Below are 20,324 nucleotides of genomic sequence, written 5' to 3' on the forward strand. Positions count from 1 at the left end.
AAAAAAAAAAAAAAAAAAAAAAAAAGGTCAGGAGTTTGAGAACACTCTGGCCAACATGGTGAAATCCCATCTATAGTAAAATACAAAATTAGCTGGGTGTGGTTGCACATACTACTCGGGAGGCCGAGGCAGAACCACTTGAATCCAGCAGGCGGAGGTTGCAGTGAGCTGAAATTGTGACAGTTCACTCCAGCCAAAGTGAGACTCCATCTCAAAATAAATAAATAAATAAATAAAAGATTACCCAGGCATGATGGTGCATGCCTATAGTCCTAGCTACACAGGAATCTAAGGCAGGATGGTCACTTGAACCCAGCCAGGCATTTGAGGTTACAGTGAGCCATGATCACAGCAGTGCACTAAAGCCCAGGCAATGGAGCAAAACCCCAACTCTGAACAAAGTAAAACATGCCGTGCATGGTGGGTCACGCCTGTAATCTTACCTCTTTGGGAGGCTGAGGCAGGCAGTTCACCTGAACTCAGGAGTTTGAGACCAGCCTGGGCAACTTGGCAAAATCCGTGTCTACAAAAAAATAGAAAATTACCCGGTGCGGTAGTGCACAACTGTATTTCCAGCTACTTGAGTGGCTGAGGCATCAGGATCACTTGAGCCTGGGAGGTGGAGGTTGCAGTTAGCAGAGATTGTACCACTGTACTGCAGGCCGGGAGATAGAAGAAGACTCTGTCTCAAAAAAAAAGAAAAGAAAATTAAACATTAAAAGTAAAATAATAATTGTCATCAAAATAATGTTTATGTGTTCAGATGGGTGAAATCTCTTTATATGTCTGAAAATGTTTTAAATCCTTTATCCCCTCCTCAGCAGACAAGAAGCTACAGTGGATGGAAACTTTGTGAGAATTGTGGAGAGGTCTTCAGTGAACAGTTTTGCCTTAAGACACACATGAGAGCTCAGAATGGAGGGAACACTTCTGAGGGTAATTGTTACGGAAAAGACGTCCTCAGTGTGCACAAGGAAACCTCTATTGGACAGGAACTTTCCAAATTTAATCCATGTGGAAAAGTCTTCACCCTAACTCCAGGTCTTGCTGTACATCTTGAAATTCTCAATGGAAGACAACCATACAAATGTAAGGAATGTGGAAAAGGCTTTAAGTATTTTGCGAGCCTTGATAATCACATGGGAATCCACATTGGCGAGAAACTCTGTGAATTTCAGGAATGTGAGAGAGCTATCACACCTTCCTCACACCTAAAGCAGTGTGTAACAGTTCATACTGGAAGGAAATCCGAAAAGACTAAGAATTGTGGGAAATCCTTCAGTAATTTTCTCAACTTTCTGCACATGCGAAAACTCATAAAGGAGAGAAGTCCTTTGAATGTAAAGAATGTGGAAGATCCTTTAGAAATTCCTCATCCTTTAATGTTCACATTCAGATTCACACTGGAATAAAACCACACAAATGTACGGAATGTGGGAAAGCCTTCACTAGATCGACTCACCTTACTCAACATGTAAGAACTCACACTGGAATAAAACCCTATGAATGTAAGGAATGTGGCCAAGCCTTCACTCAATACACAGGCCTTGCTATACACATACGAAATCACACTGGAGAGAAACCCTATCAGTGTAAGGAATGTGGGAAAGCCTTCAATAGATCTTCAACCCTTACTCAACATAGAAGAATTCACACAGGAGAGAAGCCTTATGAATGTGTTGAATGTGGGAAGACCTTCATTACTTCTTCCCATCGTAGTAAACATTTGAAAACTCACAGTGGAGAAAGGTAAATGCAAGATACGTGAGAAGGCGTTTCTGTATTATCCCTAATGTTCACCTGCGAACTCATACCAGAGAGAAACCCTTCATATGTAAAGAATGTGGGAAAGCAGGCTGGGCACAGTGGCTCACGCCCGTAATCCCAGCACTTTGGGAGGCCGAGGGGGGCAGATCACGAGGTCAGGAGATTGAGACCACCCTGGCTAACACGGTGAAACCCCGTCTCTACTAAAAATACAAAAAATTAGCCTGGTTTGGTGGCGGGCACCTGTAGTCCCAGCTACTCGGGAGTCTGAGGCAGGAGAATGGCGTGAACCCAGGAGGCGGAGCTTGCAGTGAGCCGAGATCGCACCACTGCACTCCAGCCTGGGTGACAGAGCGAGACTCTGTCCCCTCCCCACCCCAAAGAAAAAAAAAGAATGTGGGAAAGCATTTGCTGTTTCCTCACGCCTAAGTATGCATGAAAGAATTCACACTGGGGAGAAATCCTATGTATGTAAGGGTATGAGAATTACCATTTAGTCCATTGGTTGCCACATTTAATTATTGGCAGTGCAGAGATCATCAGATTTGTCCTAAATGCCTTGTGGAGGTTGTAATGGCTCATGGATTGGCCTTAGATGCCATCCTGAGGGTCTGAAATTAAACCTACAGGTTCTGAATACAACTTCATGGTTGCCTGAGTCTGGGCATCTGTGAAGAAGGGTCATGGATGGTGAGGTCAGTACTGCAGCCTGTCTCACCTTGGTGATTAGATTCCTAAGATCATAGCATTAACAAGTTCTGTATGAGATACATCATGCAGATTGATCCCAGCCCCTGTTGGTTAGTGGCTGCCGTTGTGGCACATTCATGTCAAAATTTACCAGAAGCCAAGATGATGTAGGCCTCAGAGGTGGGTTGTTAAAAAGATGCTTCTCCGAGGGTCTGTTCTGTTCCCATGAATCCTGCAGAGCATAGCAGGCATGAAACCATCCTTAACTGCCAGTGTACTTTCACAGTGATTATTTCTGTGTCTCCTTCTTTTTTTTTTTTTTTTTTTTTTTTTTTTTTTTTGAGGTGGAGTCTCGCTCTGTCGCCCGGACTGGAGTGCAGTGGCCAGATCTCAGCTCACTGCAAGCTCCGCCTCCCGGGTTTACGCCATTCTCCTGCCTCAGCCTCCCGAGTAGCTGGGACTACAGGCGCCCGCCATCTCGCCCGGCTAGTTTTGTATTTTAGTAGAGACGGGGTTTCACCGTGTTAGCCAGGATGGTCTCGATCTCCTGACCTCGTGATCCGCCCGTCTCGGCCTCCCAAAGTGCTGGGATTACAGGCGTGAGCCACTGCGCCCGGCGTCCCCTTCTTTTTATAAGAAGTGTGACAACCTTGCCTGTTCTGTTCTGTCCTCTCTGTCCATTTTAGGTGGCACAATGTAAGTGGCAGTGTGTCTTCTAGTATAATCCAGTGTCTCTTCTCTCTTCTATTAAGATGGCTGATATAGGCCAGGCGCGGTGGCTCAAGCCTGTAATCCCAGCACTTTGGGAGGCCGAGACGGGCAGATCACGACGTCAGGAGATCGAGACCATCCTGGCTAACATGGTGAAACCCCGTCTCTACTAAAAAATACAAAAAACTAGCCGGGCGAGGTGGCGGGCGCCTGTAGTCCCAGCTACTCGGGAGGCTGAGGCAGGAGAATGGCTCAAACCCGGGAGGCGGAGCCTGCAGTGAGCTGAGATCCGGCCACTGCACTCCAGCCCGGGCGACAGAGCAAGACTCTGTCTCAAAAAAAAAAAAATGGCTGATATAGTCCATAAATCCCACTCATGATCTCTTTATCAAATAAATGATTGTTCAGCCACACTTTGAGGATTCTCTTCAGCACAAGTTTTGTAATTTTTGCAGTATGGATAGGCTGAGAATTTTCCAAATCTCCAAGTTCTGGTTCCTTTTTCCTTAACTATTTCTTTTTTTTTTTTTTTTTTGAGACGGAGTCTGGCTCTGTCACCCAGGCTGGAGTGCGGTGACCGGATCTCAGCTCACTGCAAGCTCCGCCTCCCAGGTTCACGCCATTCTCCTGCCTCAGCCTCCCTAGTAGCTGGGACTACAGGCGCCCGCCTCGTCGCCCGGCTAGTTTTTTGTATTCTTTAGTAGAGACGGGGTTTCGCCATATTAGCCAGGATGGTCTCGATCTCCTGACCTTGTGATCCGCCCGTCTCGTCCTCCCAAAGTGCTGGGATTACAGGCTTGAGCCACCGCGCCCGGCCTTCCTTAACTATTTCTTCTGCAATTCAGGTCTCCTCTTTTGCATTTTTGCCGAGACCAGCTCGGTGGTGGAGACCCTAACCCAGTGGCGCTAGAGGAATTAAGACACAGGCACAGAACTAGAGTGCAGAGTGGGAATCAAGGCTGACAGCCTTCAGAGCTGAGAGCCTCCAACAGAGTATTTACTGACAGTAAGCCTGTGATAAACATTATTTCTATAGATTAAAGATTAGCTAAAAGTATTCCTTGCGGGAATGAAAGGGACAGGCTGTGCCTTGTTATCTGCAGCAGGAACATGTCCTTAAGCCACAAATCACTCATGCTATTGTTTGTGGTTTAGGAATGCCTTCAGCGGTTATCCAGTTTTCTGCCCTGGGTGGGTCAGGTGTTCCCTGCCCTCATTCCAGTAAACCAGCAACCTCCAGCGTGGGCCTCATAGCCATGAGGAGCATGTCACAGTGCTGCAGAGATTGTGTTTATGGCCAGTTTCTCATGGCCTGTTTATGGCCAGATTTGGGAGGCCTGTTCCCAGCACATTTTCTCGTAAGCAGTCAGGAAGAGTGAAGCTTCCTGTGTCCTTTAACACTTTAATTACAGATCTTAGTGATACATACCCAATTTTATCTCTCTCAAGCTCTACCTTGCACTAAATGTTAGAATACAAGTCTGCCAAGTTCTTCACTGCTTCATATCAAGGGTTGTCTTTTCTTCATTTCCTAATAGCATGTTCCTCATTCCCCAGTGACACCTCACCGGAATCACCCTTGCCAACCTTATTTCCAGCTTACACATCAGAATTTTTCCAGCCTCTACTCATTTGTCAGTTTCAAGGCTGCTTCACATTTTTAGTTTTTTTGTTTGTTTGTTTTTAATTGCAGTGCCTCACTTTTCAGTGCCAAAATCTGCGTTAGTCAGCTTGGGCGTCCATAACAGGATACCACAGACCAAATGGCTTACAAATTCGTTCAATTTAAAATAAATGAGGTTAAAAAAACAATTTTTTTTTTTTTTTTTTGAAATGGAGTTTCACTCTTGTTGCCCAGGCTGGAGTGCACTGGCGTGACCTCAGCTCACCGCAACCTCCACCTTCCGGGTTCAGGCAATTCTCCTGCCTCAGCCTCCGAAGTAGCTGGGATTATTGGCATGCATCCCAAATCTTGGCTAATTGTATATTTTTAGTAGAGACAGCGTTTCTCCATGTTGGTCAGGCTGATCTCCATGTTAGTCAGGCCTGAGCTCAGGTGATCCACCCGCCTCGGCCTCCCAAAGTGCTGGGATTACAGGCCTGAGCCACTGCGTCTGTCCCAAAACACAAATTTATATTCTCACATATCTGGAGGCTGGAAGTCTGAAATCAGAGTGCCAGCATGGTCAGCTTCTGGTCAGAACGTTCTTCCTGGCATGTCAGTGCCCACTTCCTCGTGTCTTCACATGATGGAGACCAACAAATAGGTCAGTCGGTCTCCCCTCCCCACCCCGCCCCCTTCTCTTTTCACATACAGTCACACTGGGGTTTGGAGCTTCATATGAAATTTGGGGGTCACTGGGGTCACTATATATCTCTAATTCCTGAAGTGGAAAACTAAGAGTCATTATTTACAGATTATCTGATTGTCTATGTGGAAAGAGAAAAGAATCATTAAGTACTTTGGACTGAACAATGACGCCCAAAATTCATGTGATGAAGCTCTCTAGTTTCTCGCTTTACTGGACTGATTTCAACCTGCAGCACAATATCAACTAAAAGTAGTAATACCAGCATACTTGTCTTTGCAGTTCTGGTGAGATATGTGCTCCATTTTATTGGCTTGGCTGTAGCTTTTTATTTTTTATTTTTTGAAGAGGTTATCTTCTGCAGGAAAGGTTTCTTCGTTATATCCAGTTTTTACATGATGAATGATTTCCCAATATTTCATAATTTATGGGGCTGAATTCCTCTTGAATTTGTTAAATGCTTCCTGCGCATCCTCTGTGATGATCATGTTTATTTACTGATAAAACTGAAGTACCTAGAACTGCACCTAACTCATGATGGTACCTAATAAATACTTCAATGAAACGATGTGGTGATGCATGCCTATAGTTTTAGCTACTTGGGAAGATGGCCTGAGCCCAGGGGTTCTAGACCAGCTTAGGCAACATAGCAAGACCCCATCTCAAAAAACAAACTTGAAGAAGTGAATGCATGGACGGGCGCTTTTCTAAAATGTGATCAGGCTGGGTGTGGTGGCTCATGCCTGTAGTCCCAGCAATTTGGGAGGCAGGGGTGGGCAGATCACTTGAGGTCAGGAGTTCGAGACCAGCCTGGCCATCATGGTGAAACCCCATCTCTACTAACAATACAAAAATTAGCTGGGTGTGGTGGCATGCACCTGTAATCCCAGGTACTTGGGAAGCTGAAGCGGGAGAATCGCTTGAACCCGGGAGGTGGAGGTTGCATTGAGCTGAGATTGCACCACTGCGCTGCATGCTAGGTGACAGAATGAGACTCTGTCAAAAATAAATTAACTAAATGTGGTCTTTGTATTTATTTCTTTTCTAATGTTACATCAACCTTGTATTCCTGGATAAGCTTGACTATGACATAATGGATCATTTAAAGACTTATTTGACTACCTTTACTAATAGTTATGGAGCTATGCTTGAATAACAATGCAATTTTTTTTTTTTTTTGGTCCCTGAGTGATATATATATATATAATGACTGTCATATACTATACTTGGGCATGTTTCTACTTTTTCTAAATTCTTAATCTATAAGAATCATCTAGGCTGGGAATAGTGGCTCAGGCCTGTAATCCCAGCACTTTTGGAGGCTGAGGCAAAAGGATGCCGTGAGCCAAGGAGTTCAAACCAGCCTGGGCAAAATAGCGAGACCACGTCTCTATTTAAAAATACTACAAAATATTTTCGGTTTTTTGGTTTGTTTCTTTGTTTTTGAGATGCAGTTTCACTCGTTGCTCAGGCTGGAGTGCAATGGCATGATCTCAATTCACTGCAAACTCTACCTCCCCGGTTCCAGCGATGCTTCTGCCTCACCCTCCCCAGTAGCTGGGATCACAGGCAGCCTCCACCATGCCTGGCTATTTTTGTATTTTTAGTAGAGACAGGGTTTCGTCAAGTTGGCCAGGCTGGTCTCAAACTCCTGACCTCAGGTGATCCCCATGCCTCAGACTCCCAAAGTACTGGGATTACAGGCGTGAGCCACTGCGCTGGGCCAATATTACAAAATGTTTTAAAAAGTGAAAATTCTCTCCTCTGGCTGGTCATAGTGGCTCACACTTTTAATCCTGGCACTTCGGGAAGCTCAGTCAGAAGGATTCCTTGAGGCCAAGAGTTCAAGATCAGTCTGGGCACCATAGACCCCATCTCTCCAAAAAAAAAAAAAAAAAGTTATCAGGCCAGGCATAAGTGGCTCACGCCTGTAATCTCACCACTTTGGGAGGCTGAGGCAGGCAGATCACAAAGTCAAGAGATCAAGACCATCCTGGCCAACATGGTGAAACCATCTTTACTAAAAATACAAAAATTAGCTGGGCGTGGTGGTGCGCCCCTGTAATCCCGGCTACTCAGGAGGCTGAGGCAGGAGAATCTCTTGAACCCCTGAGGTGGAGGTTTCAGTGAACCTAGATCTCACCACTGCACTCCAGCCTGGCAACAGAATGAGACTCCGTCTCGAAAAGAAAAAAAAAGAACTAGATTGGGCATGGTGGTTCACACCTTTAATCACAGCACTTTGGGAGGTCAAGGCAGGCGGATCACCTGAGGTCAGGACTTCCAGCCTGGGCAACGTGGTGAAACTTTGTCTCGACTAAAAATTCAAAAAATAATATTAGGTGAGTTGGCGGGCGCCTGTAATCCCAGCCACTCGGGAGGCTGAGGCAGGAGAATCGCTTGAGTCCAGGAGGTGAAGGTTGCAATGAGTCGAGATTGCACTCCAGCCTGGGCTACAAGAGCAAAACTCCATCTCATAAAAAAGAAAAAAAGACAACTAGGGCTTGCATAAGCATTTTGAGAATATTCTAGGCATGTTTTTATATTCAAATGTGTAGCAAAATTTATACTTTCTGTATTTTCATTTTGCTGGTTGTATAACTTCAGTCTCCTTTTGCATTCTGTAATGACTTTTTAATTGTTCTTTCCCTTTTCTTGTGTTAATCTTGGTAGAAAGTACCCAGGTTTGTGAGTTCTTTCAAATAATATTTGGCTTGAAAACTCTACACTATTTCCCGCATGTTTTCTATTCCACTAATTCTGTTATTTATATAGTTACATCATCTTGATTTTCCTCTACTTCTTAGTCTTTCTGTACCCTTTTTAAAAAACGTGTTTTTTAATACATACTTTAGCTGGAGTTTTAAAAAATCTGTATACTGCCAGGCGTAGTGGCTCACACCTGTCATCACAGCACTTTGGGAGGCCGAGGCAGGTGGATCACCTGAGGTCGGGAGTTCGAGACCAGCCTGACCAACACTGAGACACCCTGTCTCTACTAAAAATACAAAATTAGGCCGGGCGCGGTGGCTCAAGCCTGTAATCCCAGCACCTTGGGAGGCCAAGACGGGCGGATCACGAGGTCAGGAGTTTGAGACCATCCTGGCTAACATGGTGAAACCCTGTCTCTACTGAAAAATACAAAAAGCTAGCCAGGCGAGGTGGCGGGCACCTGTAGTCCCAGCTACTCGGGAGGCTGAGACAGGAGAATGGCGTAAACCCGGGAGGCGGAGCTTGCAGTGAGCTGAGATCCAGCCACTGCACTCCAGCCCGGGCGACAGAGCAAGACAACGTCTCAAAAAAAAAAAAAAAATACAAAATACAAAATTAGCCAGGCATGGTGGTGCATGCCTGTAATCCCAGCTACTCGGAGGCTGAGGCAGGAGAATCACTTGAACCCAGGAGGCAGAGGTTGCAGTGAGCCGAGATCACACCATTGCCTTCCAGCCTGGGCAGCAAGAGCGAAACTGCACGTCACATGCACACAAAAAAAGAAAAAAATACTTGAATAATACCAATTAGCAATTATTTTGTGTTGAACATTTAGTACCTTACATACACTTTAGTAATAATTTGCATTAATTTCTAGCATCTTATTTTTTTCTGTCTCATTGTGTTCCCCTCTCTGTATTGATCATACTTATTCTTTTTTTTTTTTTTTTGAGGCGGAGTCTCACTCTGTCACCTGGACTGGAGTGCAGTGGCCAGATCTCAGCTCACTGCAAGCTCAGCCTCCCGGATTTACGCCATTCTCCTGCCTCAGCCTCTCGAGTAGCTGGGACTACAGGCGCCCGCCACCTCGCCCGGCTAGTTTTGTATTTTAGTAGAGACAGGGTTTCACCGTGTTAGCCAGGATGGTCTCGATCTCCTGACCTTGTGATCCGCCCGTCTCGGCCTCCCAAAGTGCTGGGATTACAGGCTTGAGCCACCGCGCCTGGCCTGATCATACTTATTCTTGATGTTTGAAAGTTGTTACTTTTCACTGTTACCATAAATAACAATTTTAGACAGAGTCTCACTCTGTTACCCAGGCTGGAGTGCAGTGGCCAGATCTCAGCTCACTGCAAGCTCCACCTCCCAGGTTCACACCATTCTCCTGCCTCAGCCTCCAGATTAGCTGGGACTACAGACGCCCACCACCACGCCCGGAGAATTTTTTGTATTTTTAGTAGAGACGGGGTTTCACCGTGTCAGCCAGGATGGTCTCGATTTCCTGACCTCGTGATCCGCCCGCCTCAGCCTCCCAAAGTGCTGGGATTACAGGTGTGAGCCACCACGCCCAGCCTCCCATAAATAACAATTTTAAATTAAAATCTTTGTTAATACCTTTACTTTCCAACTAAGTGCACTAGGCTGTTAGAATAAAGTGATTCCCGTATACACTTACTACACTTGGAGAGAGACCCAGAAGGAAGTGCATTGTCACACAAGCCACTAGAGAGATCTGGTGGCAGAAAGAATAAGCCCTTTGACAGAGGCCCAATGACACCCTGTGGTAGGTTACAGATGGCCACAAGTCTTTGAGATTACTATCTGAAGATGGAATCTCTCTTCTTTCCTTTTTATGTGAACCAGTCAGTCCTTGCTTTGACCAGTAGAAACCAGCACAACTTAGGTTTGCAAGTCCACCCTCAGGAGGCCTCTGCTAATTAAGTAGCTGCTGTTTTCAGCTAGTAATTTTGTGGCTGTTTATTACACAGTAAAGGCCAACTGATACACATACCCCTTTGCTCACAAGCCAATAAACTGTGGTTCTTCAGGACACATTGGGAAATCCTCCAGAACAAGGCCCACTCGTGTTAGCAGTAAAGAATTCTGAGGCTGGGCGCAGTGGCTCACGCCTGTAATCCCAGCACTTTGAGAGGTCGAGGAGGGTGGATCACAAGGTCAGGAGATCGAGACCATCATGGTTAACACGGTGAAACCCCGTCTCTACTAAAAATACAAAAAAATGAGCCGGGCATGGTGGCTGTCACCTGTAGTCCCAGCTACTCGGGAGGCTGAGGCAGGAGAATGGCGTGAACCTGGGCGGTGGACCTTGCAGTGAGCTGAGATTGTGCCACTGCACTCCAGCCTGGGCGACACAGCGAGACTCTGTCGGAAAAAAAAAAAAGAAAGAATTCTGGGCCAGGCATAGTGGCTCATGCCTTTAAACCCAGCACTTTGGGAGGCTGAGGCAGGTGGATCACAAGGCCAAGAGATTGAGACCATTTTGGGCAACAAAGTGAACCCCCTGTCTCTACTAAATACAAAAATTAGCTAAATGTGGTGGCACTTCCCTGTAGTCCCAGCTACTTGCAGGCTGAGGTAAGAGAATCACTTGAACCTCGGAGTCGGAGGTTGCAGTAAGCCCAGATCGCGCCATGGCACTCCAGCCTGGTGACACAGTGAGACGCCATCTCAAAAAAAAAAAGAATTCTGTCAGCATTCACAGAGGGACTGGGCATCTCCCACTATGACCTGTGATGAGAAAATCAAGATTTGAATTCATATTCCTCTGCTTAGTGACTCAGCAGGCCAGAAGTCAGCAGGACTGAAGGCCCAAAGAAAGGTTGATGTTACGAGATGCAAGCAAGTTGCCAGCTGATATGGTTTGGCTGTGTCCCCACCCAAATCTCGAATTATAGCTCCCATAATCCCCACGGTGTTGTGGGAGAGACCAGGTGGGAGGTAATTGAATCATGGGGCCAGGTTTTCCTGTGCTGTTCAAGTAATTCTCATGCCTCAGTCAGTCGAGTAGCGAGGATAATAGATGCGTGGTGTTCTTTTAACAGTGAATTAGTTTCATGAGATCTGTCAGTTTTATAAGCAGCTGTTCCCCTGGACAGGCTCTCTTGCCTTCTGCCATGTAAAATGTGCCTTTGCTCGTCCTTCACCTTCTGCCATGATTTTGAGGCCTCCTCAGCCATGTGGAACTGTGAGTCCATTAAACCTCTTTTTCTTCATAAATTACCCAGCCTTGGCTGGGCGCAGTGGCTCACGCTGTAACAAAGGTAAGGAATATAGCACCTAAGCTCAGACTTTTTTTTTTGTAGAGAAGGTATCTCACTCCGGCCGGGCGCGGTGGCTCAAGCCTGTAATCCCAGCACTTTGGTGGCAGCCGAGACGGGTGGATCACGAGTGTCAGGAGATCGAGACCACCTGGCTAACACCGTGAAACCCCTCTCTACTAAAAATATACAAAAAACTAGCCGGCGAAGGTGGCGGGCGTCCTATTAGCTCCCAGCTATTGGGAGGCTGAGCAGGAGAGATGCGTGTAAAACCGGAGCGAGCTTCAGTGAGTGAGATCTGGCCACTGCACCCACCCTGGGGCACAGAGCGAGACTCGTCTCAAAAAAAAAAAAAAAAAAAAAAAAAGAGAGAAGCGTTACATTGCCCAGGCTGTTCTCAAACTCCTGAGCTAGAGTGATCCTCTCTTCTGGGCCACCATGCCCAGCCAGACATTTTTACATTACATGAAATTTTCAAGGTCCAATTGTTCCTAATTCTTCATAAATCCTTTCAGAGTATTAAAATGAAGCAAATCTTGCTAAATCTTTATATGATGCTATAAAAACTATACAGTCATTAAAAACTACAGAATCATATTGGTAATGAGTATTAGTACAAATGCACTAAGTAAGCCAGGCACGGTGGCTCACACCTGTAATCCCAGCACTTTGGGAGGCCAAGGCAGGTGGACCACGAGGTCAGGAGATTGAGACCATCCTGGCTAAAACGGTGAAATCTTGTCTCCACTAAAACTAAAAAAGTTTTAGTGGGCATGCTGGCATGCGCCTGTAGTCCCAGCTACTCAGGAGGCTGAGGCAGGAGGCTACAGTGAACTGAGATCGCACCACTGCACTCCAGCCTGGGAGACTTTCTCAGATAACAAACAAACAGAAAAATGCACTAAGTACAATAGTAGTGGCCGGGCAAAGTGACTCACTCCTAGAGTCTCAACACTTTGAAAGGAGGTGAGAATACTATGCAGCCATAAAAAAGGATGAGTTCATGTCCTTTGTAGGGACATGGATGCAGCTGGAAGCCATCATTCTCAGCAAACTATTGCAAGAACAGAAAACCAAACACCGCATGTTCTCACTCATAGATGGGAATTGAACAATGAGATCACTTGGACATGGGAAGGGGAACATCACACACCGGGGCCTATTATGGGGAGGGGGGAGGGGGGAGGGATGGCATTGGGAGTTATACCTGATGTAAATGACGAGTTGATGGGTGTTGACGAGTTGATGGGTGCAGCACACCAACATGGCACATGTATACATATGTAACAAACCTGCATGTTGTGCACATGTACCCTAGAACTTGAAGTATAATAATAAAAAAAAAAAAGTAGGTGAAAGGATTACTTGAACCCAGGAGTTTGAGACCTGCCTGGACAAGATAGCAAGCCCCACTCTCTATGAAAAACTTAAAAAATGCAGTGAGCCAACATCATGCCACTGCATTCCAGCCTGGGCAACAGAGCAAAACTCCATTAAAAAAAAAAAAAGGTGGGGGGTTGGGGGGAAGGAAGGAAGGAAGGAAGCTAGCTAGCTAGCTAGCTAGCAAGGAAGGAATTAGCAAACAAATTCCAACCCATGATAAGAAAATAGTAAACCCAGTGGCATTTACTCCAGGAATGCAAGGTTGGCTCTGGCTCATTTGTATCTTTGTATTTGTGCATTCACCATTATGGATGATGCCTGGAGTTTGCTCACAGGGATGCTCAAGACCCTTTCAGACATATTTTTTTCTAAACTTATTTTTTTATTTATTATGAATGACAGAGTCTCGCTCTGTGTACCCAGGCTGGAGTACAGTGGCATGATCTCGGCTCACTGCAACCTCCAATTCCTGGGTTTAAGCGATTCTCCTGCCTCAGCCTCCCAAGTAGCTGGGAATACAGGTGTGCACCAGCTAATTTTTGTGTTTTTAGTAGATTCAGGGTTTTGCCATGTTGGCCAGGCTGTTCTCAAACTCCTGAGACCACCTGATTCAGCCTGATTCAGCTTCCCAAAGTGCTGGGATTACAGGAATGAACCACAGCACCCGGCCAGGGATACATTTTAAAAAGCTGGTTGACAGCCTAAACTTAGGCTGTTCTATGCCCAGCCGGGTCCCTTACCTGGGAAACTTGTTTATACTGACAGATGACTTAGCTGCTCTTTTTTTTTTTTTTCCTTTGTATGGAGTCTCCGTCTGTCATCCAGACTGGAGTGCAGTGGCGCGATCTTGGCTCACTGCAACCTCTGCCTCCTGGGTTCGAGCAATTCTCCTGCCTCTGCCTCTCCAAGTACCTGGGACTGCAGGCGCACACCACCACTCCCAGCTAATATTTTGTGTATTTGTAGTAGAGACGAGGTTTCACCATGTTGGCCAGGCTGGTCTCAAACTCTTGACCTCAGGTGATCCGCCTGCCTCGGCCTCCCAAAATGCTGGGATTACAGGCGGAGCCACCACGCCCAGCGACCTAGCTGCCTTTGTCTAATCTGTTCGGTTTGTGCCTGCCTGATCATTGCTCTGGCACTGGAAACGTGACCTTGTGTTCCCACCAGCTCCCTGGGGAAATCTCAGCCAGGGGCAGCCCCTGGTTCTTCAGATGGTAGGTGCAAACTCAAAACACCACCACAATAGGACATAATTTCAAAGATTTATTGCTTACAGGTCCTGAGAAAGGAGGGCAAAATGAGTTGGGAGAACAGTCCTCCATCCGTGGGTCACTCAAGGCACAGATGGGAGGCAGAGAGGAGAGAGGGTGTGGCAGCTAGCTGATTGGGTGTGGTGTTTTTTGTTTTTTTTTTTTTTTGTTTTTTTTTTTTTTCAGAGACAGTGTCTTGCCATGTCACCCAGACTGGAGTGCAGTGGTGCAATCATACTGTAATACCCAACCTTGTAATAACATGAATAGACTCTCCCTTAGATACTTCACCTTGTTTTAATATGAGTAGACTCTCCCTTAGCTAAGAAAACCAGACGGACTCCATTTGGCTTCTTTATTTACAAGACATCAAGGGCTCCTTACCCACCCTCTTCCTCAAGGACTTAACTTGTGCAAGCTGACTCTCAACATATCAAAGGGTGGAATTAACTGATAAGGTACCAAGGCAAGCAATGTCTGCATTTCCCAGGAATTCACTTGAGAGATAGCACCATAAAGCCCCCGTGTTTGTGTCCGGCAGATAACACCCAGAGACCCCACGCCTATCACCTTGTGATGAATTTAAAGGCTCTCAACCTGGAACTGTTTGTTTTCCTGTAACCATTTGTCTTTTTAACTTTTTGGTCTGTTATACTTCTGTAAGACTGCTACAGCTAGAATTCCCCTCCCCTCTCTAAACCAAAGTATAAAAGAAAATCTAGCCCCTTCTTTGGGGCTGAGAGAATTTCGTGCTTTAGCCATCTCTCAGTCGCCGGTTAATAAAGGACTCCTGAATTTGTCTCAAAGTGTGGCGTTTTCTCTGCAACTTGCTCGGTTACAATATTTGGAGGCCGCAGCGAGATATTTGCCACTGGGTGAGGGCCAGGCTCGCTCCAGGCTACCCTGGATGGATGGACGGCTTATGGGGGCGGGGGGCGCCACCTGAAAACGTTCCAGGTCCCCATAGGCGACCGTCTTCCGGAGGAGAACGGATCGACTACCAGTGTGTGCCCACAAAATTCAGCTTCTGAGTCCTCAACTTCTGGTCCCGGGAAGGTAAGTCAGATCTGACTTTGGTCTGGTGAGAGGGGACTGCCCCTGACAAGGGTGTCTCTCTTTGACTCTGCCCGCATTCCAGGACGCTGGAGGACAGAGCCTTGGTTTTCCGTTAGGCGTCTTTGGTTCTGGTGTGGTGAGAGGGGACTGTCCCTGATGAGGGCATCTCTCTCTGACTCTGTCCATATTCCAGAATGCTGGAGGACAGAGTCTTGGTTTCTGGCAGGCCGGCCTCTCCATTAAGACTAGTCTGTCACTCTCTCCCCCTCTTTTTTTCTCTGTCTGCCTCCCACTTTTTTCTCTATCTCTTCTCCTCTCGTTCAGGTCTCCCGGAGACCTCTGTTTAGAACAAGAATAAGAAAAATTGCCATAAACTGTGTGAATGTGTGCATGAATGGGGAGTTCAAGGGCTTGTGCTTGAATCTCCAGTTTGTAACTCCACGGCGAAAGCTACGGAGTTCGAGTGGGCCCTCGCCTGCAGTTCAGTGGTGACCTCATAAGGCTTAAGGCAGCATCGGGCATAGCTCGATTTATAAACCGGGGGTTTATACTGGCCTGTCAATGGTAAGAAGAGCCTAAGTCGCCTTAGGGGGAGCAGCCAGGCAGGCATCTGACTGATCCCATCTCCCCCCCCAACTCTGGAAAAGTTGCCATAATCGTTTATATACCCTAGGGTCTATTGCTTGTTTTGTTTGTTTGTTTGTTTTTGTTTTGTCTATTGTCCGGTTTGGCATTTATTATCCTGTTAGTGTTTGTCAAAGTTTCATATGTCAGGTTGTCAATACTGCCTAAGGCATCTGGGCAAGGACTTCTTCAAGGTCCTCAGTGCTGGTTTTCTATCACAGGAGGTTAAATTTCTCTTGAGTCATTTGGGCTGGCCATCCCAGTCCTGCCTTTTCTGTCAGAAACAAATCAGGTGTTGTTAAGGGAATGAGTGTGGGAAACGTTCGCCTGTTTAGGATTCCTGGCACCATAAAAGTTGCTGATGTTTAGATTGTCACACACCACATTCAAGTGACTGGACCACCTCCACATTAGACCAGTGGTGAATTCAAAATAGCCACCCTGCAGACCTCCTTGCTCACCTCTTCTGTCATCCTGTAACTTTTCCCGTGCCCTTAAATAGGGAAGTCCATGGTGACCACTACAGTGGGGAGCCAGCCTGTACGCTTCCTAATAGATACCGGGGCAAAACACTCGGTACTGCAGACACCCTTAGGCAGTGTCTCTAATAAAAGAGTGACTGTACAAGGGGCTACTGGAACTATTCAGGAATATCGTGTCACACACTCATGAGAAGTGAGTTTGGGCTCACCTTACACTGGGAAGCACAGCGTCCCCCACTGCTCAACTTCTGCTAACTATCCCTCTGTTGGAGGAACGTTTTTTAGTTTCACCATCACAACCACTGGAGAATAACACTAATCCTCTCCTATTGGACTTACAGACACTCTTTCCCTGAGTTTAGGCTGAGTCAAACCCCCCAGGACTGGCTAAGCCCCATCTACCAGTGGTTGTAGAACTCCTGGCCACTGCCTTGCCAGTCCAGGTAAAGCAATATCCTATGAATCAGTGGGCTAGGCAGGGGATGGATCCCCATATTCAGTGACTGTTACCAGCTGGCATACTCACACCATGTCAGTCCGCCTGGAATACTCCATTTTTGCTGATCCAGAAACCCAGAACAAATGATTACAAATGATTACTGGCTGGCACAGGACTTAAGGGAGGTTAACAAGTGAACAGTTACAATCCATCCAACTGTCCCTAACCCTTATACTCTACTCAGCCTGCTCCCACCAGAACATACAGTACACACTGTCCTTGACCTAAAGGATGCCTTCTTTGCTATTCCTCTGGCCCCCAAGAGCCAACCAGTCTTTGGTTTTGAATGGACAGATCCTGGCTTAGGAGACACCACCCAACTGACCTGGACTCGTTTGCCTCAAGGGTTTAAAAATTCCCCCACCCTCTTTGGGGAAGCCCTCCAGCAGGATCCTATACCGTTCCGAGCCAGTCACCGTAACCGCACACTTCTTCAGTACATGGATGATCTTTTTTTTTTTTTTTTTTTGAGTTTTTTTTGAGACCCAGAGTCTGCGCTGGTTGTCCCCCAGATTTGGAGTAGCAGTGGCGGATCTCGCTCATCTGCAAGCTCCGCCTCCCTGGGTTCAATGCGCATTCTCCTGCCTCAGCCTCCCAAGTAGGCTGGGACCTACAGGCCCGCCCGCACCCGTTCCGGGCGCCGGCCTAATTTTTTTTTTTTTTGTTGTTTGTTTTTTTGTTTTTGTTTTTTTTTTTTTTTTTTGAGGACGGAGTCTCGCTCTGCAACCATGCTGGAGTGCAGTGGCGCGGATCTCAGTCACTGCAATCTCGCTCTCCCCGCGTTCAAGAGCCATTCTCTCTGCTCAGCTCCCCCGAGTAGCTGGGACTAACAGGCGCCCGCCCACCCGCCTCGCCCAGGCTAGTTTTTTTGTAGCTTTTTAGTAGAGACGGGGTTTTCACCGTGTTACAGGAATGGTCCGATCTGCCTGACCTTGGTGATCCGCCCGCCTCAGCGCTCCCAAAGTGCTGGCATTACAGGCTTCGAGCCACCCGCGGCCCGGCCTGTATTTTTTTAGTAGAGAGCGGCGTTCTCACAGCCGCCTGTGTTTAGCCCAGGATGGTCTCGATCCTCCTGACCTCGTGATCCGCCCGTCTCGGCCTCCCAAAGTGCTGGGATTACAGGCTTGAGCTACCGCACCCGGCCATGGATGATCTTTTATTAGCTACTGAAACTACTGACAACTGCTTGCAACATACTAGGGACCTACTTTACCTCCTTCAGGAGCTCGGGTATCGGGTCTCCACCAAGAAGGCCCAGCTTTGTCTTCCCAGAGTGTCCTACCTAGGGTACGAGATAAACCAAGGAAAAAGGGCACTCACCAGTGCCCGGAAGGAAGCCATCCTGCGAATCCCGACTCCCACCACCAAGAGACAGGTACGTGAGTTCCTGGGGGCCATGGGATACTGTCGCCTGTGGGTATCGGGGTTCGCGGAGATTGCCAAGCCCCTGTATACTGCTACAGGAAGGAGTGGCCTGCTAATTTAGGCTGACACAGAGGAACAGGCATTCCAAAACCTGAAAAAGGCATTAACTGAAGCCCCTGCTCTAGTCCTACCAAATATGTCAAAGCCATTCCACCTTTTTGCCCATGAAAACCAGGGAGTTGCTAAAGGGATACACTCATTCAGACCTTGGGGCCATGGCGATGCCCAGTGGCCTATCTGACGAAGAGACTAGACGCTGTGGCCTCCGGGTGCCACAGTTGCCTGCCAGCAGTAGCAACCACAGCAAGCCTAGTTCAGGAGGCTGATAAACTGGCTCTAGGTGAAAACTTAACCCTTACAGCTCCTCATGCCATAGAGACTTTACTGGAAAGTGCTTCTGACAAATGGATGTCAAATGCTCCCATTTTACAGTATCGGTTTACTATTAGATCAGCCTCATTTAACTTTCTCTCCCACAAGGTGTTTAAATCCAGCAACTTTACTCCCAGATCCAGACTTCACCACACCTGTCCATGGCTGCCAGGAATTGTTAGAGACCACCGAAACTGCCGACCTGATCTCCAAGATGTGCCTTTAAAGGCCACCGTGTTTACAGACGGTAGCAGCTTCCTTGAGCAGGGAGTTTGAAAGGCTGGTGCGACCATCACTATGGAGATGGATATTCTGTGGGCCCAAGCGCTACCAGCTGGCACCCCAGCTCCGAGAGCTGAGTTGGTTGCCCTCACACAGGCTCTCTGATGGGGCAAGGACACACCTACTAACATTTACAATGACATTAGGTATGCCTTCGCTACTGTGCATGTACACGGAGCCATCTATCAAGAGCGTGGGCTACTCGCCTCAGCAGGAAAGACTATCCAAAACAAAGAAGAAATTCTAGCCCCACTTGAAGCCAGATGGCTCCCTCTGCAGGTCGCTCTAATTCACTGCAAAAGACACGTTGCCCGTGGTAACGAGAGGGCAGACTCTGCAGCCCAGGAGGCAGCGTGGCTTCCAGTCGCGCCTCTAACCTTACTGCCTGCAGTGTCCTCTCCACAGTCAGACTTGCCAGATCATCCAGTATACTCAGCAGAGGAAGTAAAACTGGCTTCGGATCTCCAGGTCAGTAAAAATCAGGAAGGTTGGTGGATTCTTCCTGACTCTTGAATCTTCATACCCTGAGCTCTCAGGGAAACCTTAATTGGTCACCTACATTCTACCACCCATTTAGGAGGAGTAAAACTGGCCCAGCTCCTAAGGGGACGTTTCAAGATCCCCCACCTTCAGAACTTAGCGAACCAAGCAGCTCTCCGGTGTACGGCTTGTGCTCAGGTAAACGCCAAGCAAGGTCCTAAACCCAGCTCAAGCCACCGCCTCCGAGGAGATTCATCAGGAGAAAGGTGGGAAATTGACTTTACAGAAATAAAACCACACTGGGCTAGGTACAAATACCTTGTGGTACTAGTTGGCTTTTTTCTGGATAGACTGAGGCATTTGCCACCAAAAATGAGACTGCCACCATGGTAGTTAAGTTTTTACTCAATGAAATCACCCCTTGACATAGGCTGCCTGCTGCCATAGGGTCTGATAATGGACCAGCCTTCACCTCGTCCGTAGCTCAGTCAGTCAGTAAGGCATTAAACATTCAATGGAAGCTCCATAGTGCCTATCGACCCCAGGGCTCTAGGCAGGTAGAACGCATGAACCGCACCCTAAAAAGCACTCTTACAAAACTGATCTTAGAGGCCAGTGAGAATTGGGTAAGACTCCTTTCTTCAGCCCTTCTTAGAGTAAGATGCACTCCTTACCGGGCTAGGTTTTCACCTTTTGAAATCATGTAAGGGATGGTGCCGCCTATCTTGCCTAAGCTAAGGGATATCCATTTAGCAGAAATATCACAAGCGAATTTATTACAGTAACCTGCAGTCTCTCCAGCAAGTAATAGATATCATCCAGCCATGTATCTGGGGAGCTCATCCCAATCCAGTTCCTGACTAGAAAGGGCCCTGCCACTTGTTCCAGCTAGGTGACCTGGTGTTTGTTAAAAAGTTCCAGAAAGCCGGGCGCGGTGTCTCAAGCCTGTAATCCCAGCACTTTGGGAGGCCGAGACGGGCGGATCACGAGGTCAGGAGATC

At 47.2% G+C, this 20,324-nt stretch overlaps 1 protein-coding gene across 1 annotated transcript in view; it reads left to right on the forward strand.

The window, feature by feature from the left end:
• Nucleotides 1-1,893, forward strand: part of LOC108534575 (zinc finger protein 562-like) — an 8,177-nt gene extending 6,284 nt beyond the window's left edge. The window contains 2 exon segments of the mRNA XM_017880035.1: nt 822-1,287; nt 1,290-1,893. Of these exon segments, the coding sequence (XP_017735524.1) occupies nt 822-1,287; nt 1,290-1,753 (930 nt within the window). The 3' untranslated portion in view covers nt 1,754-1,893.
• Nucleotides 1,894-20,324: the final 18,431 nt, after the last annotated feature.

The sequence above is a fragment of the Rhinopithecus bieti genome, unplaced genomic scaffold (assembly GCF_001698545.2).
Source record: "Rhinopithecus bieti isolate Rb0 unplaced genomic scaffold, ASM169854v2 scaffold_10589, whole genome shotgun sequence".
NCBI classification, from domain to species: domain Eukaryota; kingdom Metazoa; phylum Chordata; class Mammalia; order Primates; family Cercopithecidae; genus Rhinopithecus; species Rhinopithecus bieti.